This window comes from Notolepis coatsorum (genome assembly GCF_963971535.1).
Source record: "Notolepis coatsorum genome assembly, chromosome: 7".
In the NCBI taxonomy this organism is placed as follows: domain Eukaryota; kingdom Metazoa; phylum Chordata; class Actinopteri; order Aulopiformes; family Paralepididae; genus Notolepis; species Notolepis coatsorum.
This window is the reverse complement of record NC_140171.1, coordinates 129,460,872-129,476,590: the sequence shown is the minus strand read 5'-3', so window position 1 is coordinate 129,476,590 and position 15,719 is coordinate 129,460,872. Positions and strand designations below refer to the sequence as shown.

At 44.9% G+C, this 15,719-nt stretch overlaps 1 protein-coding gene across 1 annotated transcript in view; it reads left to right on the top strand.

Annotated features, from left to right (window-relative positions):
• The window catches only part of pkn1a (protein kinase N1a), an 87,042-nt gene extending 71,683 nt beyond the window's left edge, over window positions 1-15,359 (top strand). Inside the window, 11 exon segments of the mRNA XM_084317861.1 lie at window positions 781-805; window positions 808-859; window positions 3,241-3,316; window positions 4,180-4,271; window positions 5,482-5,658; window positions 9,575-9,637; window positions 9,870-9,946; window positions 11,441-11,583; window positions 12,144-12,251; window positions 12,854-12,934; window positions 13,037-15,359. Of these exon segments, the coding sequence (XP_084173987.1) occupies window positions 781-805; window positions 808-859; window positions 3,241-3,316; window positions 4,180-4,271; window positions 5,482-5,658; window positions 9,575-9,637; window positions 9,870-9,946; window positions 11,441-11,583; window positions 12,144-12,251; window positions 12,854-12,934; window positions 13,037-13,240 (1,098 nt within the window). The 3' untranslated portion in view covers window positions 13,241-15,359.
• The last annotated feature ends 360 nt before the right edge of the window (window positions 15,360-15,719 follow it).

Below are 15,719 nucleotides of genomic sequence, written 5' to 3'. Positions count from 1 at the left end.
ACATTTATAAAACGAGGCATATTTAGCCAAAACATGTTGCCAGAACATACTTTTTTTTTAATATATTTCTTTTTACTTTCCAATGCGCACTGTCACCTACCCGCAACCCCAATTTGGGTTGCGACCCGTAGTTTGAGAACCACTGCTTTAAAGGATGCTGAAGAACTGTGCCCTGGCTGCATTTTACAGACAATAATCGAATGCAAAATGTGCATTTAAGGAAGTCGGGGCAATCGCTCCATCTGCCTTTACTGCGATCTCTTCAAAAGTACAAACCGTTCCCCACAACAGTCCCATGTTATTTATTGAATTGAATAGAATAGAATAGAATAGAAATACTTTATTCATCCCGAGGGAAATTTGGCACTACAAATTGCTCACAGTAAACAGTAAACATTTAGGTAGACAAAGTCACAAATAAGAATAAAAATAAGCCTAAGAATAAAGAATAAAATAAGCCTAAGAATACAATCCGGTCCGAGATATAAATGTCCTGTTGTAGAAGTCCTGTTGAAGTCCTTGAAGTAGACCGTATTTCAACTCTTAAGTCTGTCGAGTTTCAAATTCAGACCTGGTTTAACCACATCTGTTTGCCTATAACCGTATAGTTGTACCTTGAGTTGTGTCTGTAGTCCTGGAGGTCTGTTGTTGGTATGACTTGTCCATTACTGTTGTAATTCATCAGAGTTGAATTGTGATCTCTCCTCTCTGTCATTCATCTCTGGCTCTGCATTGATTTGTTCCTCTTGCCTCCATCTGGTCTACTCCTCCCCCTCTCAGGAGCAGTTGCCAGTCATCGAACCCTTCTCCCCCCAGACCTCACCCCTGAGCGCCCTGTCCGATCCCCCTCTGTTGGAAGGTGCTCATTATGCAAACACACACACACACTGTTTCTATTGCTTGTGAAACCGAATGCTATGGTTTCCAAGCAGTTTATAAAGGAAGGCGACGCTGCAAAACATCTCATTTAGTAGAACCATGGACGAGGGGCTGGGCGATTAATCCAGTTTCAATTTCAATTACAATTTTGGCTTCCCACGATCCTGAAAACGAGATAATCGAGATGAATGATTGTGTCGCATGCCACGTTGCTCTCTTTGCTCTTGTTGTAAATGCAGCGCACCCTTCCTTAGTTCCTTCACAGCGGTGCACTTTGACTCTGCCCCCCCCCCCCCCCCCCCCCCCCCCCCCCCCCTCAAGCCCAAACAGTAGTTTCAGCTCACATTTACCTTTGGTCATTTAGCTGACGCTTTTATCCAAAGTGACTTACAAGTTCTCTACGACAAGTCAACAGGGGAAGGGTACAACAGCTCACGTTGAGAGAGAGAGGGATGAGGGAGTCGTGGAGCGTTTCTCCAGTTATTTTAAAACGTCTTTGGTAACTTGTAGAAGACGACAGAAAGGCAGCCTTTGGTCGAGAAGAAAGGTCAAACTAATTCAGTCATCATCATATGATGTTCTCAAATGAGTAATCGTGTTTTAATAATCGGTATTTCAATATCAATCAAAATAATTGTGATCATGCTTTTTGCCATCATGGAGCAGCACTACTACCTAGGAAATGGCATCGCTGTTTGACCTTAACCTCTTAACAGGCACCCGGAAAAGTGAAAAAAAATTTACTTGAACTTGAGGACTGCATACTTTTTTTGCAAAGCTTAGCTTTATACTTATAGCACATGCATGAGCCTGTCTCTTTTGAAAGATAACATTCTGAAGTTACTAATGCAAAAAAGTCAAATCACTTTTAGTGCTAATGAAATAGAGTAACAGAGGTCTGAACTTGAGTTGAATTTGTGTACTCACATTTTTCTGTAGTGGTTGCAAGATTCCATATTCCAATATTCCAACATAGAGGTATAAGCTGGAAAACACTGCGGTTCCATAGCCTTAAGTCTTATGTAGTACAGGTCCAGATTTGATAAAAATCTGTTCAGAGGGTGGCCGGGTAGCTCAGCGGACTAAGCGTCTGTCTACCACCACAGAGCCAGTGGGATCGAATCCGGCTGTGGTGCCTCCGGCTTGGCCGACCGTCCATACTAACACAATTGGCAGTGTCAGCGGGTGGAAAGCCGGCGTGGGTGGGTCCTGGTCGTTGTAAACAGCGACTCCTACAGTTCGGTCGGGGCGCCTGCACAGCAAGGGAAGGATCTGGGAGAGGTAGTGTGACCTTCCACACGTTACACTCTCGCAGTGAGAGTCCGCGCTGCCAGGTGAAAAGAAGCGGTGGGCTGGCTACACATGTGTCGGAGGAAGCATGTGATACTTAGTCTCCGCCCTCCCGGACCGACGGTAGGGGGTAGAGTGCGCAACGATCAGGAAGGGGATTGGGAATTGGCATAACGAGTCTGATTCACTTCTGGTTTTCGCTCATCAACTTTCACCTACTTCCCTTATTCGCACCCCCCCACGTGGGGTATCGTTGGAAACCTACATTCGTCGGCTACAACACTGACCAATCATATTCGCCATCAGCAGATGATTGGCAGTTCTGGAGCGTCTGGAGTCCGAGTGTCCGGGGTGGTCATCTGACACACGGCGCGTAAAAAAGACGCTCGCCTGAGATATCGTCATATAACTTGAGAACCGAGTGAGGTGGCGTTCGAACGGCAACAAATAGATCTTTCGAACGGTATATTATATGTTTGGCGAAAAATGCAGCCCCCAAGCCGCTAGACGCTCGCAAAGTGCCGTGACTTGCGTGCGTTCTGCGCACGGGCACGTCGGGACGTATACGTCCCCCCACCTGTTAACCCTTTCACTGCCGCACTACCAAACCGGTTAACCCTTTCACTGCGACAATTCACAGAAGGTTAACCCTTTCACTGCCACCCGACAGAAGGTTAACCCTTTACTATCACACAACCGACGAGGTTAAATAGATATTTCCAGATTCCTTGAACTGTTCACACATTTCCCCCTTGGGTTTGATGATTTGCTTTTGATGTGGTGAATCCTGAAATCCATACTGCGGAAACCGGAAATGTTCTAATGGAGGTTCTCTTCAATAACATCCATGTTGCTTTGGGGCGTCATGTCGCCTTCCTTTAAAAGCGGCTAACCCTAACCCATTTACACGTTTTGACGACACACATGAGTCTTCACCAAACAGTATATCCACATGATCTCTCACTACAGGGTACAACGTTTACAAACCCCCGGTCTACCATTCACTGCTACAACATGTTTAGAAATGCATGAATGTATTTATCTGTGTTGTTTCTATATTCAACGCTTCAGTAAGCAGAAGAGAGCCCTGCTGTGTCTCCAGGACTTCCGGTTGATTGCGGTGCTGGGCAGGGGACATTTTGGGAAGGTACTACTGGTCATCTTTTAATATTGTCGATACCTCATAATTCCAGTGTTTTTCCTCTTGGTTTGTTTGTTTATGTATGTTTTTTTTTTTATTCTCTTCTATCCAGTCACATGACCCATCAAACACATTCATACCCATCTATTATATCATTTAAAAATGCCAGTCAATCTGAAAATATTACAGATTTTGTTGATCGAACCTATTGATACATTTAGTTACTAGTGCACTTGTGTTTGAGGAGAAGTATGTTATTATATAGAATAGAATAGAAATCCTTTAATAATCCCGAGGGAATTTCGGCACTACAGATCGCTCACATTGAACAACAATAATTTAGGTAGTCAATAGGACTAAAATAAGAATATTAAAAATAAGAATAGAATAGAATAAAGAATAAGATACGGTCCGGGATATACATTCTGGTATGTATTACGGTATTATATTATATATTATTATTATACTTTAATTTATCATTACCCATATGGTTAGTTATGCAAAAAAGGGAGGTAGGGACCGCACTCTGAATATCGTTGTTTTTTATTTTCAAAGGACACAAAACGTTTTCAGCCATCCGGCCTTCATCAGTGTGTGATAAAGGCCGGATGGCTGAAAACGTTTTGTGTCCTTTGAAAATAAAAAATAAAAAACAACGATATTCAGAGTGCGGTCCCTACCTCCCTTTTTTGCATAATTAATATTGGACTACGCACCTGTCTGAGCGCAGTGGTTACCCTTTTCTACCATATGGTTAGTTAAAATGTTTTTGAAAATAGCCTGCCTACCATCTTTTCCTCATTAAACCCATGTAGCTTTGCTTACTGTATAAACTAAACTATTGCTACATGTACCGGTCTGTTCCTCAGGTGCTGTTGTCCGAGTACAAGAAGACTGGCACCATGTATGCCATCAAAGCCTTGAAGAAAGGAGATATCGTATCTAGGGACGAAGTGGAGAGGTGTGTGTTTTTTAATTTTTTTTGTGTGCGTGCACTTGTGGTGGTGTTGTTTTCAACATGGCTATTTTGAACAAATACGCACAATGCATTTCCACAGTATGCCAGTATAATGTCAGCCTGTGTCTTAAATAAGCATAATTATAGTCTATCTAATTACGCCTAAAAGTATCTAATTAAGCCAAAAAGTATCTAATTAAGCCGAGAAGTATCTAATTAAGCCATCTCATCCACACCTCTGTTTTTCTCTTTCATATTCTTTCCCTCTTCCTTCAACCCTTTCTTCCTCCTCCTTTCTCCGCCACCTCCTCACTCCAACATTTCCTCCTCCTCTCCTCCACCTCCACCTCCTCACTCCAACCGTTCCTCCTCCTCTCCCCTCCACCTCCTCACTCCAACCGTTCCTCCACCTCTCTCCTCCACCTCCTCACTCCAACCTTTCCTCCTCCTCTCTCCTCCACCTCCTCACTCCAACCGTTCCTCCTCCTCTCTCCTCCACCTCCTCACTCCAACCGTTCCTCCTCCTCTCTCCTCCACCTCCTCACTCCAACCGTTCCTCCTCCTCTCTCCTCCACCTCCTCACTCCAACCGTTCCTCCTCCTCTCTCCTCCACCTCCTCACTCCAACCTTTCCTCCTCCTCTCTCCTCCACCTCCTCACTCCAACCTTGTTCTCCTCCTCTCTCCTCCACCTCCTCACTCCAACCTTGTTCTCCTCCTCTCTCCTCCACCTCCTCACTCCAACCTTGTTCTCCTCCTCTCTCCTCCACCTCCTCACTCCAACCGTTCCTCCTCCTCTCTCCTCCACCTCCTCACTCCAACCTTTCCTCCTCCTCTCTCCTCCACCTCCTCACTCCAACCTTTCCTCCTCCTCTCTCCTCCACCTCCTCACTCCAACCTTTCCTCCTCCACCTCCTCACTCCAACCTTTCCTCCTCCTCTCTCCTCCACCTCCTCACTCCAACCTTTCCTCCTCCTCTCTCCTCCACCTCCTCACTCCAACCTTTCCTCCTCCTCTCTCCTCCACCTCCTCACTCCAACCTTTCCTCCTCCTCTCTCCTCCACCTCCTCACTCTAACCTTGTCTCCTCCTCTCTCCTCCACCTCCTCACTCCAACCTTTCCTCCTCCTCTCTCCCCCACCTCCTCACTCCAACCTTGTTCTCCTACACCCCCCCCCCCCCCCTCCTCTATCTTTCTAATCCCACCTCCCTCCAGCCTGATGTGCGAGAAGCGGATCTTTGAGACGGTCAACACGTCGAGCCACCCTTTCCTGGTCAACCTGTTCGCTTGCTTCCAGACAGCAGAGCATGTGTGCTTCGTCATGGAGTACACAGCAGGAGGCGACCTCATGATGCACATCCACACAGACGTGTTCACCGAGCCACGGGCTGTGTACGTGTAATACCATGTGTGTGTGTGTGTGCGTATGAGAGAAAGAAAGTGCAAGTTGGTGTCTTTGTAAATGTATTAGGAGGCGACAGGTTTATAATCTAATCTAAGAGGGAAATTGAATTTAAAACAACCTATTGACCGTACAACTCTGTACCAGGTTTATAATCTAATCTAAGGGTTATAATCTAAGAGGGAAATTGAATTTAAAACAACCTATTGTCCGTACAACTCTCAAAAACAAGTGCATCTCAGTTTGTGGGGTATCCATTTGGAATGGCCTTGATGTAGCAATAAAAACAAGGCAGGACCAGATAAGCTTTGCTTCTTTCTGTCCCTTCTCGAACAAAACAATTTGTCTTGAGCTATGTTGATTATTGCTTCCATGTCTAGGAAGATATATTTAATTTTATTAGTATTTTATTTTAATTTTTTTTTTTTTATTGAGTTTTTCTTATTTTTTGTTATTACAAATGTGTGTGTTTATGGTTGAAAATGTTCGAGATAAATAAAGATCAAAGACAGTGGCTCTGGAGGTAGAGTGGATCGTCTGGTAATCGGAAGGTTCCCGGTTCGATTCCAGTTCCTCCCGGCAGCGTGTCGAAGTGTCCTTGAGCAAGACACTTAACCCCCTAAATGTTCCCGATGAGCAGTTTGGCAACTTGCATACCTACGCCGTCGGTGTGTGAATGGGTGACATTTGTAAGGCGCTTTGATAAAAGTGCTATATTGAAAAATTATAATAATAATAATAATATTGGGGCGGCTGGGTGGAGCAGCGGACATTGCGCTCGTCACCAACGCAAGAGACACCGGGTTCAAATCCGGCTGTCGGCGTTGCCTCCGGCTTGGGCCGGCCGTCATACTGGCTCAATTGGCAGAGTCAGCGGGTGGTAATCTGGACGTTGTGGACAGCGACTCCTACAGGTCGGTTGGGGGACGCCTGCACAGCAGAGACAGGAAATAGTGTGGGTAGTGTGAGCCTCCCACACGTTACACCCAGTGGCGTTGCGCAATATGTCGGGGCTCCCCCGCTGGTCGGACCATGGGGCCCTGCCCACTCCCCTAAATCAATAATAAAGTGAGATGGGATCAGGCCACGTGAGCGGATCGGCGCGGCCGAGAAATCCGCTCTTCGCTCTTTAAAGCTTGGTCCGCTCCGCTAATCGATCATGTTGACCCCGCCCCCAAGTCGCTCTCCGCTCGCTCCCCGCTCACCTTGAATCGAGCCCCGCGCCAGATCGCTCGGCAGATTTTTTTTTTTTTTTGGAGCATGGTGTAAATTAGCTCAAACTACAACAGTCTACACCCCCTGGGCCCCTTAACAATTGTTTGTATTGAGCCGCATTGTAATTGTACCCATTCTGCAATGTTAAATAACGTTGTTTATCCATTCACTAGCTATATTAAGCGATGATAGGCTAGCCGAGCCACAATGCTATGGTCGCTGCCATTAACGTTAGCATGTAAGCTAACGTCAACAACAATGGCGTCGATACTTTTTCTAACAGGAGTGAGTGTGGGCGTCTCTACAGTGACAAAGCCTGAACCGGATATCACAGGTTCACCCTTCTCATTGGTTGAAAATGGCCTTCATGTTTGTACATCGCCATCTGTTGCTTTGGCATTGTACTGCATGTATATTACATCAACAGTGTTAAACCACTGTGAGCGACCTGGAGTGGATTGGAGCGGAGGAGAACTCTCGCTCCGGACGTCGCGCCGACCCATTTTAAAACCCACTCCTCGCTCACGTCAAAACCGCCCGCTCCGCGCCCCGCGCCGCTCATGCTCCGATCCGCTCACATGGCCTGGATCATGGGATAGACATTGCAGCCACTTAAAGCTGCTTTTTTTTTTTTTTTTTTTTTTTTTAATGTTTATTTTTTCAGGCATCATTCATTGACAAAAACAAGTGGCTTTGTATTTGTTGTAACATGAAGGTATTGTAGAACGTTATAGCCATATCATAATTTGAGTTCACACAATGGAACAGTTCACATAACATAATTCTGTATAAAAGAAAAGTATAGCCTACAAAAAGAAAGAAAAAAAACATCCTATAGGCTACATAGTAGAGGATGCAGTCAGGAGCTGCTTTCTATTGTAGTAGGGCCCTATTATTTTATACGAGCACGTCTCCTGGCATTCTTCTGCGCAAAGTCCTGTAGAACACTCTTTAAATATAGACTGCGCGCGCGTCAGCTCTCAATACTAGAAACGTTAATAATAATAATAATAATAATAGCTTCATTTTATATAGCACCTTTCAAAAGACCCAAGGTCGCTTTACATAGGGGGGAAATAACAAAAGTAACAAACATAGTGGACAGACACAACATAATTTTGTGCTGGCTGTTCGGTGACAGACCGTCTGCCCATCACCTCCACCAAGCGTGGAGAATAGGAATAAATTATTGGCAGGGTCTAAAGATTGAAGAACACGAATTCTCTCGCTCTCATTTGGCAGCATGTGTCGTTTATGATACGACGAAACATAATCTGACCATTGACGCACAAATAGCATCTGATAGTTTTACGAGAGAGTTGGGGTTTTGGACCGAGGTCCTAACCAGAATAACTACACTAACACTGGCCTCTCGCAACTCTGCTTTTTCAGTGAGAGAAAATAGGTGATAGATAATGGTAATTTCTTATCTACCATAGAACTTATGGCGCGTTATGTGCAACATTTAAACCATGTACTAAAAAATGTACGGATTCGATTCCAGTTCCAATGTAACCTGTAGGCTACTCGTACTGGTTATGGCGAATAAAACTTTCTATTCTTCTAACCTGTCTGGGCGGCTGTAGCGTGGCTGGGGACCTGGCTGGGCTGTGTGTCTGCTGTCTGCCTGGACTCGGAGCTGACCGGGGGGTTGCTATCGGTGGCCGGCCGGCGTGGGTGGGGAGCTTACTGCCGATGCATCTGCAGTAACGTTAGAGTCAGTCTACCTTTGCTGCCTGCTGGAACAATGATGTTCTTTTTCGTAGCTTTGCCGTCTCCTGTTCGGCTTTTGCTCTCATCTTGTTTTTCTGAGCACCGCTTGGGTATTTGCGCTTCATTTTTACCGGCACTTCCCGCTGTTTTGAACGCTGCCCAGCCTGCCAATGAACATTAGTTATCAGCCGGCTAGCCCTATCGCAGGTGAGCAAATAATTACAACATAGCAGGGCCCCGCCCTCTGCGCCCTGTTCCCGCGCGTTACGAAATCTAAGAGGATAGCCTACAGTGGGGGCGGGGCCCCCTAAGCTCCGGGGCTCCCCCGCACCGCGGGGGGTGCGGGGGCCTCCCCTACGCCACTGGTTACACCTCACCAATGAGAGTCCGCGCTGGCAGGTGAAAAGATTTGACAGGCTGCCTCCTCGTGTACCGGAGGGGACACGTGATGCAAGGCTTCTATCCTCCCTACGACCGACCTGTGGGGGGCATATGCGAGCAACGTTCAAGACAGGGGAGGGGAGAATTGGAAACGGCGAAATTGGGAAGGGAGAAAAATAGAGAATAAGGAGAAAAAGTGGATTAAAAAAAAAAGATTATAATAATAATATTGTATACGTATGCCACTTTCAGGCAGCCATTTTGTGTCCCTCCTATTCCATTCAGTTGAATTTCATTCGAGACACAAAACGGCGCTGGGTGAAAACAAGCCACATTTTACACTACAAACTGTCTGCTCGTTCACAATGTCTGTCACACGTCACATTGTGGCTGTCTGTATGACGTGTTGAAGTATATACATAACATAGGAAATGTATATCCCGGACTATCTTTTATTCTTAGGCTTATTTTTATTGTTATTCGTGACTTTGTTTTTGTCTACCTAAATGTTTACTGTTCACTGTGAGCGATTTGTAGTGACAAATTTCCCTCGGGATGAATAAAGTATTTCTATTCGATCTATTCTATTCCGTTCAGGTTCTATGCAGCCTGCGTGGTTCTCGGCCTGCAGTTCCTTCATGACAATAAGATTGTGTACCGGTGAGTGATTCCCTGATGAACCATGGACCACATTCACACAGTGGCCATTTTGCTCTTATGTCATGCTCAGGTTGGAATTCCAAGGTGGGAACAGGGTGGAAAGAAATCCCAAACTGAGCAATGACATAAGAGCAAAATGGTCACCGTGTGAATGTGGTCAATTACACACCTTTCCTCTGTACATGTATGTAATATTTGGCTGACATTGATCCCTTAACTAACCTTTTTTTAGAGACCTTAAACTAGACAACTTGCTGCTGGACAGGGATGGATATGTCAAGATTGCTGACTTTGGACTGTGTAAAGAAGGTGAGTGCTTCTGATTGTCTTCTGCTGTTCTCTTCATGTATATCCCTTGTGTCTGTCTATCACAGTGCAGGGTAGGACATTTAACAGGGGAACATCTTATTGTATACCAACAGTTTGCCATAATTCACAAATTAATCAGTGACACTTTGAGACACTACATACAAGGGTATTTATGAAATTACCCAATAAATGCTTTAACCCTTTCACTACCACACTACCAAAGGGTTAACCCTTTCACTGTGACAATACAGAAGGTTAACCCCTTCACTGCCACGTGTCAAAGGGTTAACCCTTTCGTAACCACACTACAGAAGGTTAACCCTTTCACTACCACACTACAGACGGTTAACCTTCTGTAGTGTGGTAGTGAAAGGGTTAAGAATTCCCCCTAAAACCAGTTGTGTGCAGAAAGCCCTGCATTGACTGTATTCACACTGCGGCCATTTTGCTCATCCCAAACTGAGCATGACATGAGAGCAAAATGGCTGCAGTGTGAACATGGCCAGTAGACCCTTTTTCCATCAATGTCATCACAAAGGTGTGGATATAATTTAGCAACGGCAGTAGAGTTTTGCCCCGGCCAGTCTATAGAAGCATTAACCCTTTCACTATCACACTACAGGTAGTGAAAGGGTTAAACGCATGGTTTATAGTCAAAATGGATGACATGATACAGCTAATGTATTCCATCCACCTGTTATTTGAACATGGATCTGGAAGTGTTTGATGCCCTTCGCATACCTGGTTAGACTATTGTATACAATTGTATTTCTGTTGCTAATACATGTCATTATTTGTTTACAAACTGTAAAAGAAGGTCGTTGCCACTGTTGGAAAGTATTTTTTCAAGTACCGTACTGTACTTAAGTAAACAAAAGAAGAAGAAAATGCTACTTGTACTTTACAAGTATTTTAATTTTAGGGAACTTTATACTTTTACTCCATTACATTTAAAAGGAAATATTGTACTTTTTTACTCCACTACATTTACCTGTTACTAGTTACTTTGAAGAAAAGGATTTTGCTTTGAAAACAGGGCAAAGAATTATGAACTTGAAGATTATATGCTTTCACATTTGAAGCCTGCCAACTTCAAGAGGATGTAATCAGAGCAGCATAACTGGACCACATATCACTTTAACATAACCTTTAGATGTCAATGGATCGGGGCTTGAATGCTCCCAAGCACTGGAATACACAAGTATCTAAAGTAAAAGTATGCATTCTACATGACATTTAAGTACATTCAATAGCAAATACTTCTCTACAAAGTAGAATTTGAATGGACTTTCTTTTACTTTTACCAGAGTACTCATTTATCTGGCTATTTCTACTTTTACTTAAGTAAAGGAACTGTGTACTTCTTCCACCACTGGTCGTTGCCAACCATATCTTTGTAAAGATGAATTGCACACATCTGTATCCTATATATATATCCTTTTTTAAAGCATCTCTTTTATCGCCCTCTCTCTCCTCCTCTCCGCCGTCCTGTAGGGATGGGCTTTGGGGATCGCACCAGTACGTTCTGTGGCACCCCGGAGTTCCTGGCCCCTGAAGTCCTCACAGACACCTCCTACACCAGGGCAGTGGACTGGTGGGGACTGGGAGTACTGATCTATGAGATGCTGGTGGGAGAGGTGAGAACACACACACACGCACACAGTCAGAAAACATGTCGCATTCATTAGAAAGTGAATATTATGAGCCGTGACGACACAGGAAGCCATGTGCCCCAAACATGTTCAAAGGAATTCAAAATACAGTATATGACGTGACATCTTTATTCAATATATAACATGCTTTTAAATATACAGCATACCCACTGTGTTCAAGCTCACTGAACTTGGATTTGAGCGATGCCCCCCCAAAAAGCCTGTTTATAACCCTTCCACTACCACACTACGGAAGGTTAACCCTTTCACTAGTGAAAGGGTTAACCTTCCGTAGTGGTTAACCTTCCGTAGTGTGGTAGTGAAAGGGTTAACCATTTGTCGTGTGGCAGTGAACGGGTTTACCTTCTGTAGTGTGGTAGTGAAAGGGTTAACATTCTGTAGTGTGGTAGTGAAAGGGTTAACCATTTATCATGTGGAAGTGAAAGGGTTAACCTTCTGTGTTGTTGCAGTGAAAGGGTTAACCCTTTGGTAGTGTGGTAGTGAAAGGGTTAAAAGTGAACATGTTTTTTTGTGTGCGTGTGCAGTCGCCGTTCCCAGGAGATGATGAGGAGGAGGTGTTTGACAGCATTGTGAACGACGAGGTCCGCTACCCACGCTTCCTCTCCACAGAGGCCATTGGCATCATGAGGAGGGTAAGAAACACACAACATTCACTCACTGACGCTAATATCATTTGTACAACACACACACCTCCACACACACATATAAGATAAGATGATCCTTTATTGATCCCCTTGGGGAAATTCGGGTGTCAAAGCAGCATGGGGGGGATACAGGGTGGGGGATGCATAGCTTCACAGTCCTATATACACTATAGATACACGTAAAGTATAGATACAAATACAATATAAAAAAGTACAAACACAAGATAGTCCAGTGATATTAGTCTCTAGTGCAAAATACAAGATAGTCAGTACGGTGATGTGAGTCTCTAGTTCTCAAGTCCCGAGTTGTGACAGTGATAGTTCTGGCAGCAGATCCGGCCGCCCGAGCCCTTTGTTGTAGAGCCTGATGGCTGCCGGTATAAAGGACCGGCCCAGGCGGTTTGTGGTGTGTCTGCACACAGATTCACACACACTCACTGAACCACAAACACATTCAAACTGAGGTCTGGCTCTCGGGTCTATTTGTTCTTGTTCTTTGACTGCTTCATTTCATTCTGTGTGTGTGTGTGTGTGTGTGTGTGTGTGTGTGTGTGTGTGTGTGTGTGTGTGTGTGTGTGTCACATGAGCAGCTGTTGAGGAGGAACCCTGAGAGAAGACTAGGTTCTGGTGAGAAGGATGCAGAGGAGGTGAAGAAGCAGCCATTCTTCAGGGTGTGTACACTGTTAATCTGTTTTTCTACTGGGCATCATTCTGTTGTTATTGTTTTATTCAAATGTCCTTGAAAATGTCTCTCTCTCTCCTCCTCTCCCCAGGGTCTGGACTGGGAGGCCCTGCTGCAGAGGAAGCTCCCCCCTCCTTTCCTCCCCTCCATTAGCAGCAAGGAGGACGTCAGCAACTTCGACGAGGAGTTCACCACCGAGCCCCCGGCTCTCACTCCTCCCCGCGAGCCGCGCACGCTGTCCCGCAAGGACCAGGACAGCTTCCGAGACTTCGACTACGTCTCCGATCTCTGCTAGGGGGGGGGGGGGGGGGGGGGGGGTCATAGAGTGTGACCTTTTTGCGCGAAGGTCGTTTTTTAGAAGATGTTGTGGTGGTGGCTCTGTGTGGATAGTTGGATGGTCCCTGTAGGGACGACCGTCTGTCCGTCCGTCTGTCTGTCTGTCTCTCCACCACACTGTGAATGAATGTGAAAGACTTAAAGGCGGTTGGTCTGTGATGTACTGTGTCTGTAGGTGTCGGGAGCTTTGGAACTGTTGAGAGGAAATGGATGCCGAAGGAGCGACGTGTTTTTGCGGCGGTGGCCTTTTTTGAAGGAGTCTCAATCCATGAGAAATCCCCCACCGAGAGACAACGTGGCCGGTGGGGAAATTAAGTTCCGTTACATTCGCAAAACACCAATGACTTTATTTCCAAAGGAAAGATGGACGATTTAAAAAAATTTAATTAAAATGTGATTCCCAGTGCCCCCCCCCCCAAGCCTGCGCCACCTCCTCCCTCTCTACACACTCCAATGATTGCTGTTACAAGACTTAGTCGTACTTGTGTATTTTTACAAACCGTTAGCCCTTTAAAGTTCACTATCCATCCTCCCTTTGCAGCAGTTCTGCCGCACGGAAAGCGAGGAGGAGCTTTGCTCCCTTTATACTGTGACAAGAAAAATAACATTGGGGGGGGGGGGGGGGGGGGGTTCGGTGCACGGCCTCTTTAACCAATGCCTTACATTTCTACTTGCTCCATAGAAATGCATTTTGTTTTTATTTTGTGGTCCTTTGTATACATTTGTGGTCCTATAGTATGCAATAAGAGGGTGTGTGTGTGTGTGTGTGTGTGTGAGAGAGACATCCATTTCCATGAATGCTCCTCTATGAAAGGAATTATTCGCCTGTCAAAAGGGTCAGTGGAAGAAGTTGAATGAGTCGTGTGGAAAGTGAATTTGTATTCTGCAAGCTTTTTCATCACTGAGAACAATAGCATCTGTATCATGATGATGATGATGACGTTCAATCATGTTACCCAGAGCTAGCTGTCATACTGTATGTGTGTCAACAATGGGGTGTAGAACCACTGCTCATGAGAATAATGGTCTGTCAATCCCTCATGCTTTCACAATGAACTATTTTAATTTTTTTTTTTTTTTCTGATTTTATTTGTTATTACAAGTATGACAATGTTTTAAAGACTAGTCATGTTCTATAAAAAGGAACTCAAAAAGGATTATTGAAATGAATTTTATGGAATCGAGAGAAACTCATTTTTCTCAGCCCACGTCCGTGCCATTAATTCACTCATTCATTGAAAACACCCACAAATACACCATCCCCAAGGAAATTAGTACCAGTTGTCACTAATATTGAGTGACAGATGGCTTTGTCCAAAAAAAAAAATTTTATGTAACAAATCCAAAAACTGAGACTTTATGTACACTCTACGATATGATGGAGTAAGTATAGTGCTGGAGTAAAACATTTCTTTGAATGTAGATTTCCACTGAGAGTAACTATTAAGGACCAGCCAGCCCCACTGAGGCTCGTCCTGGATGGACCCCAGCCCCACTGAGGCTCGTCCTGGATGGACCCCAGCCTCACTGAGGCTCGTCCTGGATGGTTCCCAGCCTCACTGAGGCTCGTCCTGGATGGTTCCCAGCCTCACTGAGGCTCGTCCTGGATGGATCCCAGCCTCACTGAGGCTCGTCCTGGATGGATCCCAGCCTCACTGAGGCTCGTCCTGGATGGATCCCAGCCTCACCGAGGCTCGTCCTGGATGGATCCCAGCCTCACTGAGGCTCGTCCTGGATGGATCCTTTCAGTGGAAGTCTCTGAAACTGACCCCTTAGGTTGTGAAGTTACCTGTAGCTCTCAGCTGTTTCCTAGTATCTGTTTATTTGGACCTTACTCACAAACGGGTTGAAAGAAAAACTAGCTCTAGATCAGATTAAATTATACTGTGGTTAGTTTTCTTTCTTAGTGGTAGGATCAGCTGATTCATTGCCAGCCAGTGATGGGCGTCTTAGTTTTAGGGTGGATTTCTAAAATCAGGCACTATTAGGTGCATACCAATAAATTAGCTGGGGAGGCAACTTATACTAAGAAACTGCTCCTTGAGCAAAGACAAATCACACTATGTTTTCACAGCATGACAACATTGAATCAAAGACACTATCCCAGCTAAAAGAGTATCTGTTGGCAGTAATAAATTACAAAAAGAACCACAGACATTAAAAAAAAATATATAACAATCCAGTGGACTTTTTGGGCCCTATGGTGAAAAGCAGGCTGTTCTGTAGACTATTACTTTATAAATGGGGGAGGTTTGTTGTAGAGTTGTTTGTATGGCGGTGTGGACACTACTTATCTTGTGTACGACTATATAGAACTATGTGAACGTATGAGATGAGTTATTTATAAAGAAAACCTGGTGAGAAAATTGTGGTTTTGTCACTGAATGTTGGGTCTATGAGAGATGAGGGATACCGTCACAATAGGAGATTTTGCCATA